This window comes from Sorghum bicolor, chromosome 9 (genome assembly GCF_000003195.3).
Source record: "Sorghum bicolor cultivar BTx623 chromosome 9, Sorghum_bicolor_NCBIv3, whole genome shotgun sequence".
In the NCBI taxonomy this organism is placed as follows: domain Eukaryota; kingdom Viridiplantae; phylum Streptophyta; class Magnoliopsida; order Poales; family Poaceae; genus Sorghum; species Sorghum bicolor.
Genome location: NC_012878.2, coordinates 51,800,450 through 51,813,855, shown reverse-complemented (window position 1 = coordinate 51,813,855; position 13,406 = coordinate 51,800,450). Strand labels below are relative to the sequence as shown.

The 13,406-nt window shown below is 40.5% G+C and overlaps 3 protein-coding genes across 4 annotated transcripts; 2 read left to right on the top strand and 1 right to left on the bottom strand.

The window, feature by feature from the left end:
• LOC8072536 (uncharacterized protein At2g39795, mitochondrial) lies at nucleotides 54-1,554 on the top strand. Its single transcript, XM_002441161.2, has 3 exons — nucleotides 54-372; nucleotides 693-1,060; nucleotides 1,145-1,554. The coding sequence occupies exons 1-3, from the start codon at nucleotides 133-135 to the stop codon at nucleotides 1,305-1,307; spliced, it is 771 nt and encodes a 256-aa protein (XP_002441206.1). The 5' UTR covers nucleotides 54-132; the 3' UTR covers nucleotides 1,308-1,554.
• On the bottom strand, nucleotides 2,403-5,800 carry LOC8061757 (protein YIPF1 homolog). The gene is made up of 7 exons (XM_002439863.2): nucleotides 5,568-5,800; nucleotides 5,436-5,481; nucleotides 5,257-5,343; nucleotides 4,132-4,291; nucleotides 3,306-3,576; nucleotides 2,821-3,037; nucleotides 2,403-2,724 (listed from the first exon to the last, which is right to left on the bottom strand). Exons 1-6 carry the CDS (start codon nucleotides 5,619-5,621, stop codon nucleotides 2,846-2,848), a joined length of 810 nt encoding a protein of 269 aa, XP_002439908.1. The 5' UTR covers nucleotides 5,622-5,800; the 3' UTR covers nucleotides 2,403-2,724; nucleotides 2,821-2,845.
• Nucleotides 7,778-11,856, top strand: LOC8061756 (uracil phosphoribosyltransferase). Of its 2 annotated transcripts, none has more exons than XM_002441160.2 (11): nucleotides 7,778-8,123; nucleotides 8,248-8,326; nucleotides 8,567-8,625; nucleotides 9,071-9,148; nucleotides 9,237-9,318; nucleotides 9,793-9,841; nucleotides 10,543-10,604; nucleotides 10,891-10,958; nucleotides 11,033-11,088; nucleotides 11,170-11,217; nucleotides 11,352-11,856. In XM_002441160.2, exons 1-11 carry the CDS (start codon nucleotides 7,884-7,886, stop codon nucleotides 11,401-11,403), a joined length of 873 nt encoding a protein of 290 aa, XP_002441205.1. In that variant the 5' UTR covers nucleotides 7,778-7,883; the 3' UTR covers nucleotides 11,404-11,856. The 2 variants fall into 2 exon arrangements, with proteins under 2 accessions (XP_002441205.1, XP_021303036.1); XM_021447361.1 differs by having other exon boundaries at nucleotides 7,805-8,134.

The following is a 13,406-nucleotide window of genomic DNA, read 5'->3' as shown; positions in this document are numbered from 1 at the left end:
CCACAGCGGGCCATTTGTATCTTCCAATCCGGGCCGCCGAAAACAACGGACGGCCCAACAACCCAGCAACTCTGCAACTGCTAGTGACCGGAACAAGGAAGGAACCCTCGCAAAACCCCCGGCGAATCGGCGATGGCCACCTCCGCGGCCCTCCGCCGCGCGCCCTGGGCGGCGGCGGCGCGCGGTCTCCTTGGCGCCATGAGTGGCTCGCGGGTGCCTCCTCCCCGTCGCCTCCCGTACCGCGCTGAGCGCTCCGCAGCTCTCTCCTCCCTCTCCGACCCGCAGCCGGGCGCCGCTGCCGACGCCCACCTCCTCCGGGTCATAAACTATGAGATCTCCTGCGCCCAGCAAGACTGCAAGAAGCGCGACTGGGTATGCGACCCTGCCATCTCTTTATTGTCCTTCCGTTTTGGATGCACCTTCCTCACAGATAGTGGCCGGATACACAAATTGCAACCCAAAAATAATTAATTTTCCGTTTTTTGATTTGAAGATGCGGTGAGATAGTTTTTTATAGAAACTGTATCCATGGTGGGTTTGTTGTCTACTTTACAGTTGATGATTATAGGGTTGCATATGGCGAGCTGTTTTGGAGAGGATTCACTAATTTTTTTTAGTGTTGATAACATGGGGTTAGAGGAAGATATCATCTCTTTGATCTGGGGACATACTATTTGATTGTGTTGTTTCAGGCGAAGGAATTAGGGGAGTGGTTCCCTTTTGAGATCCAGGATAAGGAGGGTACCACTAGGATAATTCTCACCAGGAGAGATCAGAAGGAGCAAATTGAAGTGGAGGTGTTCTTGCCGAGCCCTGCCGAGCCAGTGGAGCACAATGGTGAGCAGAAGGATGGCACCAAAGATGACAACAGCCAGGCTCATGCTATCAATGGTGCTGCAAATCGGTACTATATCCCGCTGCTGGTGAAAATTCACAAAGGGATGGCTTCGTGGCTGGAGATCAGCTGTAGATCTTACCCTGATGAACTTGCCATTGAGAGCTTGGCGTTTGGACCGACGGATGAGTCTGTTGATTCATCAAATGTTGAAGCTAAGATAAGGTGAGCATTGGCACCTGTAGCATTGTGCTGTGATGTTCTCTCGTATTGCAGTTTTACTGATCATGGCCTTGCATTCTTCTGCAGTAATCTTCCTGAGGAACTTCAGCATGCATTTTATGCCTACTTGAAAAGTAGAGCCATTTCGTCAGATGTTACCAACTTCTTGCATGCGTACATGATAAACAAAGAGTGCCATGAGTATCTCGCTTGGCTGAGAAAACTTAAAGGTTTGATAAAAAGTAAATGAAGTACAACAGAAGTTCCTTATTTTTACACAGTTTTGGACTAGTTTTCTTCCATGAATTCTTGAGGCCCCTTTTCAGTGGCATTGTGTGTCTTTTTTATTTTATTTTATTTTGAGCGAAATTTTCAGTGGCATTGTGTTGTCAAGATAGGTGGGGAGGAACACTGCTATAAACGCACCATTTATGGTCATGTATGTGAATGTTGGTGTCCTTTGCTTCTTCACTTATGGTTAGTAACGAGATTGTCTTTGGACTGTTACAAGATGTCTTCCTTGAACTCCAAATATTTCATCAATGTCATTTGCTGAGGTCCAAACCTCGTTAAAATTGTTATTCACACGTCCTTTGGTATTGTCAAATGTATAAGAGTACTAGGAAGGTTATAACTTATAACTACAGACGTACAGTGATAGTGTTTCCAAAATCTAAAGATACTTGTGGGCAAGACAGCCAATTCAACTTGCAAGAAATACGAGTAATTAACAACATCATGCTGGTGAGACCCAGAGCTCCCGTCCATACTACTCCATAGTATATACCTGAAAAATGCAAACATCATGCTGTGGTGCCTGCAATATCCAGTCCGTGCGGAGATGGAGATCCCACGTGGAGTGGCTGGCAGAAGCCACCGTCGCAGCAATGGCCTTCCTCGTTAATTCAAGAATAGTTATTTTCTCTAATAACATTTCAGCATTAGCATAAATCAAATTTCAGCGAAACGAACAAGTCAGGCTCGGGTTCATGACTACCATGCCGAACCATTTCATCATCTTGCCCCCACCGAAGCTAGCAAGCATGAACCGAAGCCTGGACGACATTAGTGCAGAGGGTGCTTGCTAAGCCTTTTAGACCTCTGCACTCCAATGTTTGGTACGTGTCAGCTGCTTCTCTTCTCTGCCCTAATGGAAGATTTTTCAACTTCTGTGAATTCTACCGCTGCCGGTTCCGATTTTTCAACTTCTTTAGCTATACTTTCAGGCTACAAAGTAGAAACCCTACCCCAGTTTCTCAGCTCTGTGCACGGTAACTATGCGAAATCATGTTGCCAGTTGGACGTTAGAAAACCGGAAGAGATGTAATAGCGCACATATACACAGTAGAGATCATGAGAATACTGTTACCCAAGAAAGGATTGTATGCAAATCAAAGTGTAGGACTGTGCACGTTCTCACTAAGCAACGCGGGAAGACTTTTTGGTGCCGAACTCAGTAAACTCTGTAAGGCACGCAGTAAAATTCTGTTACTAGCTAGCTGGAGAAGAACTTGCAAATTAGCCACTTCAAATGAAGAATGCCCAAGGCACAACAATCTAGGGTCAATATGTATGTCAAGTTGTCGAGTAAAACAGGTCTGTCTGCCCTTGCCCTTTCCAAAGATGTTTTCCAGAACAAGCCGTGGACACAGAGCGCATCAGGTCACCTGCCAAAAACAAAGATTCTTTTTTCAGAATCCAAAACCTCAATTAAGCAATGGAAGGGAAGCGGGTACTGGGGTGTAAGAAAAAGAGAGGCAGACCTTTTGCAAAATCAACAAGCAAACCTCAGGCAAAAAAGAAAACTTTGATGAACAGTGCCAGAGCAACTTGCAGCACCGATGCACTAGCTATCAGAACCATCAGATCAGCTCCTTCAGTGCATTCCTTCAAATTTAAAGCGATGAACCAAGATGATGCACCACCAGCAAGAGCTATGATGACCCATCGAAGAAATTCCACAGGAATAAGCAAAAGTACCTTAACCAGACAAAATAGGAGGGCAATTCATGTTAACATAATGGCACCCTTCATCCCGAAGAACAAAAGTGAGTTCCAAGTGGTCACAACCATGATAACATCATGGATTACTTATACTAAGAGGATCAATTTTTAGAACCATTATATATAATTGCAAGATAGAGAACTGAAAATTACTATGGATGTACATAATGTTAAAATTGAATGTCTGCATATTCTTGCCAGTGATATAAATACCGAAACAAATAGATGGAAGTCGAATACTTACAGATGCAGGTATGAAGACAAACAGAGAATAGCCCCACATACACCAAAATCGAACAAGACTTTGGCGTGATCCAAAATACTGAAACAGGAAAAAGAACAGAGCGGGCACAATGATAGCATAACCATACATGACTGATGCTGCCCAACTGAAATAACCAACATCAAAGTTCCATATGTCCAGATCCTTTTTATTTTGCATCAGATAAGTGGCATAGTTACCAAACGCAGCTAGCATGAAAACCAGAGTAGTGGTGATCCATAAAGGCCCATACCTGCAGAAATTCAAATAATTCATAACACAATAGAATGCGGAGGCAAGAGATCCAAATGATTGATTGAAGTACAAAAAAACTAAAATTTCCGACAAGATTAAGTCAGAAGGTAATCCAGCAAGCACCTTAAGTATGCAAAAAATTGGATCAAAATCCATTCAAAACACTGAGTTGTCCAGTTCTCCCAAAACTATGCTGTGGCAAATAAACACTACAGTCTGTATAAAGCCAGGTAGGCACTATATTTTTCGTATACTCTTGTAAGAACTTTGCAACTATCATATCTGAATCATCATCTCGTGCTATTATCAGTTAATAAACAGTGAAGTGTTAAAACAGATTCATAATATGCATCTTATACAAACGACATATCTTTCCATATTATAACGATGCTTAGTTATAACGAAAATATCATAATGGACATTTTTATCACATTATTGCATATTAGACTATTCACTAGAAATGTTAAAATTGAAACAACAGAAAAGTAACTAAGAGCCAGGTTTTGTTTTAGAAAATGATTCAGATGGCAGATCTTGTCCATTAGAAACTTACATGTCAGGATTAGCATCAATTTTCCTGTAAAACCCATCCATTGGATAAATTGAACTGATGAGCCTGTCAACTACAACATCAGTATCAACATTGAAGTATGGAGCATAAGATGCAACATTGAAGTATCCTTTCCAATCTGCTTGGTTTTCTACATCTCCATCTGAAAAAGTAAAGAGAGACTTCAATATGGAGCAATGCATATACAAAAACAAAACCAGAATTCTATTCAATAGCTGACATTAAGAAAAATCTATTCATTTATACTCATCAAAATAGAACAGTGACAAGGATCAAAATTCAAAGTAGCGAAAGAAACAATAAAACGACTCTCTGGTGCCTTGCTTCTAGTTGAGATGGTTAGAATATTAGACCATCATGGTTACGTGTTAAAGACTTCTGAAAAAATAAAATGTATAGAAATTTAACACGCTTGATTAATAGGAGGCATGGTTCATCAAAAGTGCAACATAATTGTCACTTCATGCAAGTCATGATACTTAGTGACTTATTCAAAGGTTTAAGTAAAGGTTGTTCTCAATTATCAACCACTATCTACAAGATAAAAATCAGACCACAAGTTTCGTTTCTCATTATGTGACTTCTACAACAGTATCCTTTAGCATGCCCCAAAAATAAAGCAGTGCAGGGCTGATGTTGCCACATTTAAGAGGCCATTTATCTACACTACACACAACGTATTCATTCAAAATTTCTGACATAAGAACATCAGGATATTCTTCTTAATTCTCCTAATTCTCCTAAATCCACAGTTCACATTTCGATATGGTTCAATAAAGATGCAAGTGGGTACCCAACAGTGTTTTGTGGGTCAGCCAACTCAATTCATTTCTCCTCCTAAATATAATGAGATGGCATTCAATTCTAGTTCATTTTAGCAAGTTTTGGGTTGACCCAATGACCAAAAACATGTGGAGCCTGCGTCCCCATGGTTCAGGTTGAAATGTAACCTCATATAACAACCTACTTGCACAATAATATACCAAGTTATCTGCACTCATCAATCAGGTACCGTGTGCAATTGTGCATCCATAGTTAGATAGATCAATTCGAAACTCAAACAAAATACTGCAGATCGTGGCGACAATTGGCATCAACATTAATTACCTGCAGGGCCACTTGGTGGACGATACCCTCCTCCATTACCACCAGGAGCAGGCGGGAACTCCTGCAACCGAGAGGTGGCAGCTGCATCTGCAACCGAAAATTAATTAGTAACACTCAAAAAAAAAAACCCCGCAACACATGCGCCCGCACCAATTCACAGTTTCACAATATTCCACAACCTTGGGCGGCGGGGGGGACGTGTTTCCTGTCGTCCTGTGTCACAGCCTGCAGAAACAAACCACCCCAGATCAGCGACTATTTCCCTAACGAAACGAGAGACGCGGATAAGCGAGTAGGGATTGCATCGGTACGGGGACGGAGCCGAGGAGGTGGCTGGTGGGGAGGTTGGCGTAGCCCTCGTCCATGGCCGGTGGCGTCGTTGCGCTCGCTCCTCTCTCAGCAACTGCGCATGGCCGCGGCGCGCGTTCGCCGGATACGGGGATTGGGATCGGAAGTGGTTTCGGGGGGGGGCAGGGGGAAAGGGGGCAAAAGCCAGGACTCTGCCGTGGGAGAGGGGAAGTCGTCGTCGAACGCCCTCGTGCTCGGTGTTGCTTCGGAACGAAGGCGGGTCACGAGGCTGGTACAACGACGGCGTCGGCCCAACTAGCAAAAGGCCCACCAAGAATTGGAGTCAGCAGCCCAGCTCAGAGGTGGATCAGCGACGATGATTTTTTCTTCACGAAAATGCATTGCTGAAGAACCTCTCGCACACCCTCCCGTCGGGCGGTTCCTCTCGGCACATGACTTGGACCAAAGCCTTCCTAAGCTCTTGCTTATAACTGATAATGATTGTATTCTAGCGTCATTCGCCTCTTGCTTTCTCCTTGTGATATATTTATAGGTGTGTCTCCTTTTCGCCCTTATGTTGGGGGCATGTTGTTGTTGTTATTTTTTCTATACTAGTGATATGCCACAACCTCACCTCTATACTAGGTCTGTTGTATTGATTTTAGTCTAATTTTCCAAAAAAAAAAAACTGGACAAAAGGGTTTTATCTCGTTCTTCCCTAAAAACGAGACTGTTGCAATATATATTCAAGGTAGAGATTCAATCCCCCCCCCCCAACCCCTGCGCGTGTATTGATAGTTCACAAAAAAAATTAGAGTAAGTCAACCCTTAGATCCTATTTGGGTCGCTAGAATTGAATTTATTTTAATAAATCATAATTTAGACAAACATTAATTAAACTAATAAGATTTTATATGGATTATATTTTATATATTATTGTTGGCTATAGGAGAGATACTTAAGTGTTATATTTCAACCGTAGGGAGTGAATTGAAGAGAATATTATAAATTGCAAAGTAGAAACATACAATAGTGATCTATAGAATCAATTCCTATCTTTTACCCTATGAATTTGAGATAGACTTATATGTGAACATCAAAAGGTGGTGAAATTTTTAACTTCAAGCCAAATAACATAATTTATTAAGTAGGTTTTAACTCCCCAAATAAAAGGATTGAAACAGGCCCTAGAGCATCTCCAACCCAACCTTAAATCAATTATAGTGATTCTAAAAAAAAAGGTCAATTCAAGTAGATACCGGTATATGAAATCTACTCGTAAGTCATTTCAATCAGCTGAGCTAAGGGGAGGAAGCAGAGGGTGGAGCACCATTTGTCATTCCAATCAACTAAGCTATGTATTTGATATTTGGTAAATTCATACATAAATTAATCTAGAGACACGTGTGCGTGTGATCTATTCGGTATTGATGAGATTAACACATTACTGAATATAAAACTACCAAGATCAGAAATACACCTAAAGAAAGGATCAATGTGAAAGCATTGACGACATCATTCTCAACAGTGGGTTGCTTGAAGTTGTGGACCATAGTCCGATGTAGAAAGATGTATGTTGTGCAGTTCTCAAACAGTCAATAGAAAATAGATAAAGAAATCCTTCCTTGTCAGGAAGAATATGCGCACAGTCTTCACCTTCACCAAGAAAAAGACGAAGGAGTATTGGATATCACCGACAATAACGCCAAGCAATGAAGCAGGTGTTGTAGAGGAGTGTTGATTCCAGAGACTTGGTCTTCCAATCCCCTATGCACGAAGAAGATTAGAGCTAGAACACTCGGTAGCAGATTGAATATAGAAAAGAGGGTGTCTAGTTTTGTACCCACAAGAGTATGAATGTCGCATTGAAATAGAAACATTTAGTAGCAACTCTAACAAAAATCACATTTATATAAGTCTAAACAAATTTAGGGTCTCTATAATATAAGAGTTAATCGCTAGCTAGCTAAATTTAGTTCTAGTGTATCTAAATATGAGAATTTGGGCTGATTTTTTTAGCTAAATATCTAACTAAATGTTGGTTAACTAGTTTTGAAAATTTTCCTATCTCCACAACGCATACGAGCGTCCCTTTGTGTTTTATCAGACGCAACAACTTGTTTTTTGAATGACTGACGAACAAGGAGCCGGGACTCACCACTGTAGATGCGTTGGATGGCCTAACGAAAACCGTAATATATATAAGTTTTTTTCTGAAAAATGAAAAAGAAAACCATAAAACGGCGTTGGCGACCCCACCGTATCCCCCTCGCCCCCTCCTCACTGCTCTCGCTTTCGCTCGCCATCCGGAGTCCGCACACCCCCGCCCGGCCCTCGCGATGCCTTCGGCCGCCGCGGCCGCCGCGGCGCCTCTCCACCGCATCGCATGCGCGCGTCAGCGCCTCCCTCAAACCTCCCTCTTCTTCCTCCCACCCCGCGCGCTCCCCAATTCCGGGCGCCTCACCGTCCCGGCCCCGCTGCCCGTTCACGCGCTGAGGCTGCCTCCGACGGCGACGAGGGCGGCAAGCCACGACGCCGCCACGGGCGCGAGATCGCCCACATCTGGCGGCCAGATGTTGGTGCGGATCTGGTTCTGCCTCCCTCTGCTCGTTGGCTTTCTTTTGTTTATCCATACAGCATTTGGCACGTGCGTATCCGCTTAGATGGTGTGGGGTGACAGGGTCTGACGTGTTTTTTTCGCAGGTGTTCGTCCCGCCGCACCCGCTGATAAAGCATTGGGTCTCCGTGCTGCGCAACGAACAGACACCGTGCGCCATCTTCAGTGCGTGTTTCTGAACGGCTTAGTATTTTTTTTTTGTTCCGAGGAACGGCCTGTTTGGTTGACTGCGGTAGTTTACCATCCGTCACATCAAATGTTTAAGTCCATGATTGAACACTAATTGCCCAAACTGTTAAACTTTAACAACCCTAACCAAACATCCCCTTAGTAGAAGTTGGATATAGTAGCAATTGAACACCATTTCATAGGATTTCACTGAGCCTTTGTTAATTGCTGTCATAGAGAGTGCCATGGCAGAGCTTGGTCGGCTGCTCATATATGAAGCATCCAGAGATTGGTTGGTGAGTTGAAATCTTTTGCCTGGTTAATCATTTTCTGTTATTCTTTTTTCTCTTCTAATGTTTTAAGGTTGAAATTAACCTGCTAGTGAAGTCAGAGTAAAACACAGTTTTGACATGGTATGGACAATATTTGTTGGGAAGAATGTTGAATGCCAGGAACATAAGAATCAAAACTAATCTTTTTAGATGTCTTCATGGCCACTTCTTTTGCCACAGTTTTCTCATGTATTTTTTTTTAAAACACATAGTTGTGTATTGTTTATGAGAATCCAGCCTCACAACACCAAGTCATATGTGGACAAGTTCCCTTATCTTTCTATATCATGAACAATGTGTTGCGCCATAAAAAGATGTGTGGATCACAGTCATTCTTATACACGTCAATCAACACTTCATTGTCAATAGAACATCAGGAGTCATGATAAATCGTGCTGAACCCTTGCAGCCTACAATCACAGGAGAGATTGAAACACCCGTAGCTGTAGCTAGCGTTGAATTTATTGATCCAAGAGAGCCTGTTCTGGTAAGTCTATTTCTTAACACCAGATATTGTACATGGCATTTGTAGTGTCTACGATTATATTTAGTCTTTCTACTAGCATGGCTAACAGGTTGTTCCGATACTGAGAGCTGGTCTTGCACTAGCTGAACTTGCTTCATCAGTTCTGCCAGCAACCAAGACTTATCACCTTGGTAAGTTAATTAAACAATGGTCCATGTATCTCTGTCTAAGCAAACTAGAGCCAAATTTTGTTCTGTATTTTTGAAATCAAAGTAAGACTTTTATGCTCATATATTGCTAACATAAGCTTCATGACCAAAATTTCAGCACTCCAAGCTGATTTGTTTTGTTCTCTGTGTACCAAATCAATGTTTGATACTCTTGATTTGATGCATGCATCTTTGCGGGTCAGATGAATAAAGTTGGAAATGTGCAGACTAATATCCATATATTCTGTACTTAACCACCACATCCTACTATTATTCTGCTTGCTAATAATGCATTTGTAAAAATATTAAATAAACAAATAAGATTACCTGAACTATTTACATGCTCTGTAAATACAATATTTTAGTGGCTCTATTTTAATTACTTACACAAACCAGTATTCATCTCAAAAGCTATGAGCAACTATTCTTATCCATTCCATTTCATTGAAAATGAAGGCCTCCGTAGAGATGAAGAAACACTTCAACCTTCAATATACCTGAACAAGTATGTTTCCTTTCTGCAAGCTCTACTTTATTTTCTCACACACTGTTTTGTGCTCCCTTTGGTCACACACTGCAAGCTCTACTTTATTTTCTCACACACTATTTTCTCACACACTGTTTTGTCCAAGATCCAATCATTAGAAACTTGGAATGTCAATAGCTTCTAAAATATTTGGTTTGGGAACAAAAAAATCTGTGGGCATTCTTACAAGGACTTCCATAATCTCACAAAAAGTATTAGAATCTGTAAGTATATTCTAACAGAAAGTAGTGGTCAAAGTTGCACCTTGAAACCATGAAAGTCAAAAGTGTAAAGTTTTTTTTTACCAGATTGAACAATTGGGGTCATCCATGCTTTAGTTTATGCAATTGCTTTGATTGTCACTCTTGGATCATGAGACCCTACAGAACTATTGAAGAATAAAATATTGCAAATGCAAGTTTTTTTTTTCCTATCCAAGTAAATCCCTCTCTGTGTAAAATAGTATGGAATGCAGATATTAGCACACAAGGGTCCCATTGCTATCTTGATTAAAATTAATATGTAGTAGTTATTCATTATAACATATACCATTCTTTGTGTTAATTAGTATCACTTTATTGTGCTGATCTGTTCAGCACTGTAAAATTTCATAAATAGTTAAATGCCTACACTAATTTGAGCACCCCTAACATTTCTTTCTTTTTCTTCTTTCAATCCAGCCTGCCAGACAAAATTCCAGAGGGGACTCGTGTACTAGTTGTTGACCCAATGCTGGCCACTGGTAAACATTTAGCTCTGCATAAACAATTTATGTTCTGCTTCTGCCTAAGGTTCTTAAATTTGCACATACCAATTAATTTCAAAACGAAAATTTAAAATAAGTTCCTGTACCTAACCAGCATTATGCACAAAAAAACTGTTGTTAGTGGTTGAACAACGTGGTGCTAAACAAGTTGCGATATATGATAAATTGCTTTTCTTTTCCAGATATGAAATGAGTAGAAATGAAAATTCTAGGCTATTGCTGTATAAATCTCTAAGAATCATGGTTAAATTTGTTTCTTTAGGTGGGACAATGGTTGCTGCTATTGACTTATTAATCGAGCGCGGAGTTACCAGCAAGCAGATTAAAGTTGTAAGTTCGTCAAAACCTCCATATGCTTCTGTTACTTAACCATTTTATCAATCTCTAATGCCTCCTCCATTCAGGTATCTGCTGTTGCATCACCTCCTGCACTGCAAAAGCTCAATAACAAGTTCCCTGGGTAAGAAATAGACAATCTTATGTGTTATAACAAGTTCACCTACATGCTGCATGCAGCATTTACAATTTTCTTCCATTCCAGGCTCCATGTGTACACAGGAATAATTGATCCGGAAGTAAATGAGAAAGGGTATTCTTCTAAACTTATCAGCTCATTGCAAAACTCATGGAGGACGTATTAGTAATTGTTATTGCTGCATAAATACCCCATTTGGTCCTTGCTTCTGCTGATTAATGACTTCCATTGTTGTTTTGTGCCCACAGTTTTATAGTTCCAGGACTGGGGGATGCTGGCGACAGAAGCTTTGCCACATAATCAGACTGCTCAATTTGATTGGGCCAGTGCTCGACCTGCGAGAATCTTTGCTTGAGTTTCACAGGAATGGAGCAACTGCGAGTAGAAGTGTTCATTGCTGTAGATTACCTTCATTGAGATTTTGTTCCTTCTCAGTGTTACAACCAGCTGCCTACCATTTTGTAGCTACCCATTCTGTATGATTGCGTAGAATATATGGCTAGTTCAAATGTCTCCAGATGGTGAAATCTTCTTGAGAGAACAATGTTCCGTTCAAAATGATGGATTATTGAAGTTAGTGGTCTCTAATATTTTGCCAGTCGACGGAATAGAACTGTTTCATTGTGTTTTATCTTGTTTATATAGATCGAGTTAGGCCAGTGTGCTTCCTAGCACCCCTTTCTGTATACTATATTAGCTGCACCAAAGCAAAAAGCTTTATGGATCATTATGAATAAATCAAACTTCAAACTATTTTTGTTAAATTTGAATTCATCGAGAAATTAGGCTTGTCATCCGAGCCAAAGAGATTTTTATAGTAGTTTGCGGCATGTTCAACAATTTGTTCATCACCCTCCATGATATTATCTTCATTATGAAGACAAAATGATATTTCCCCTTTTTTTCCATTAGCTACTCTAGGAATATTTTATGTTGTTGTCCCCCTTAAGTTACCAAGTGGAATTGGATCTTCTATGCCAGTAACTCTCCTCTTCTTCCATAAACTTTAAGAATTCCTGGCAAGAAGTACGGCAGGGAGGCTCCTCTCCTTTACCAAATTTCCAATTATTTAGCTCATTTTTTAGATTGTTCTTATATTTTCTGCTATGCCCTTTGATACTTAACCTCCACACTTTGAGGAACTCTTAATTCTATCGATTTCAATGCACAATCTTTTTGCAGCATTACTTGCAATAATGTTCTTGCCCCAGATTTTAGTGATTTTGGGGATAAAATTAAAATGCTCTAGCCACGAATTTTCAAAGCAAAAATGTTTCAAGATTTGTATGCCATTTAGATGAGAATTGAAGATAAGAGGCTTATGGTCAGACATATATCTTGGAATTTTCTTTAAGGTTACAGAGGGGAAGGTCCTGTTCCTAGGATCCAGAGATTAGAACTGTCTAGTTTTTCCAAAGTAGGGTCATGTTTGTTATTACTCCAAGTAAACTTCCTGCCCACTAATTTCATTCTTTGAGCTCATGGGTATTTATGATCCGACTGAACATATCAAAAATTTATTAATGTTTAACTTTATGTTCTTGTCATTACTGAATCTCAGAATGTTGAAATCACCACCAATAATTAGAGGATATTTCACTTTCAAACAGCAGCTACAAAGTTCAGTGAAGAACTGAGTTTTATGACATTGGCCAGGGGCCACATTTTATTCAATTTTTTTTCCCATAAACATTTGCAATAATAATAAACTCCCTAGCTTTACAATTCTCCAGATCAAACATTTCAGCAGCACTCAGCATACCTCTAGATTTACCATTAGAAGGACTCCAGTGCCATAAGAAGTTTTGCTATGGATCAAGTTTTCTAAAAAAATATCAGTGTATCTTGCAAACCTTTAAGGCTATAAAGTCGGTGTGGCAATCCCAAATTAAATATGAGGGAAGTGATCAAAAGCCCTTATTGGACAGTCCTCTACAGTTCCATATGATACTATCAATAAGACGGTTTTTGTTTTTTTTATAAATCATGCATCTATCTCTGACGTGGTGTTTGGATTGTGGCGCTCATGCAAAGGGGTAGGATAGTGAGCCTGTTTGGTTTGAGGCCATACTTCGCCACGTGCTCTTGTGGCAAGCTGAAGTTGCGGTGACCACCAACGTTTTACATATTTTGTTTGGCAAATGAGGGAGTTTGTCAAGTCCTAAATAAATATGTCAAAGATAAAAAAAGTCAATCTCTAATGGTTTGACATTTTTTACTTTGCAAAAAAAGGAATTTGTGGATCCATATAATTTTTCACTTTGCAAAAAAATAAATTTAAGCACCGGAGCATGCGCGGGGGC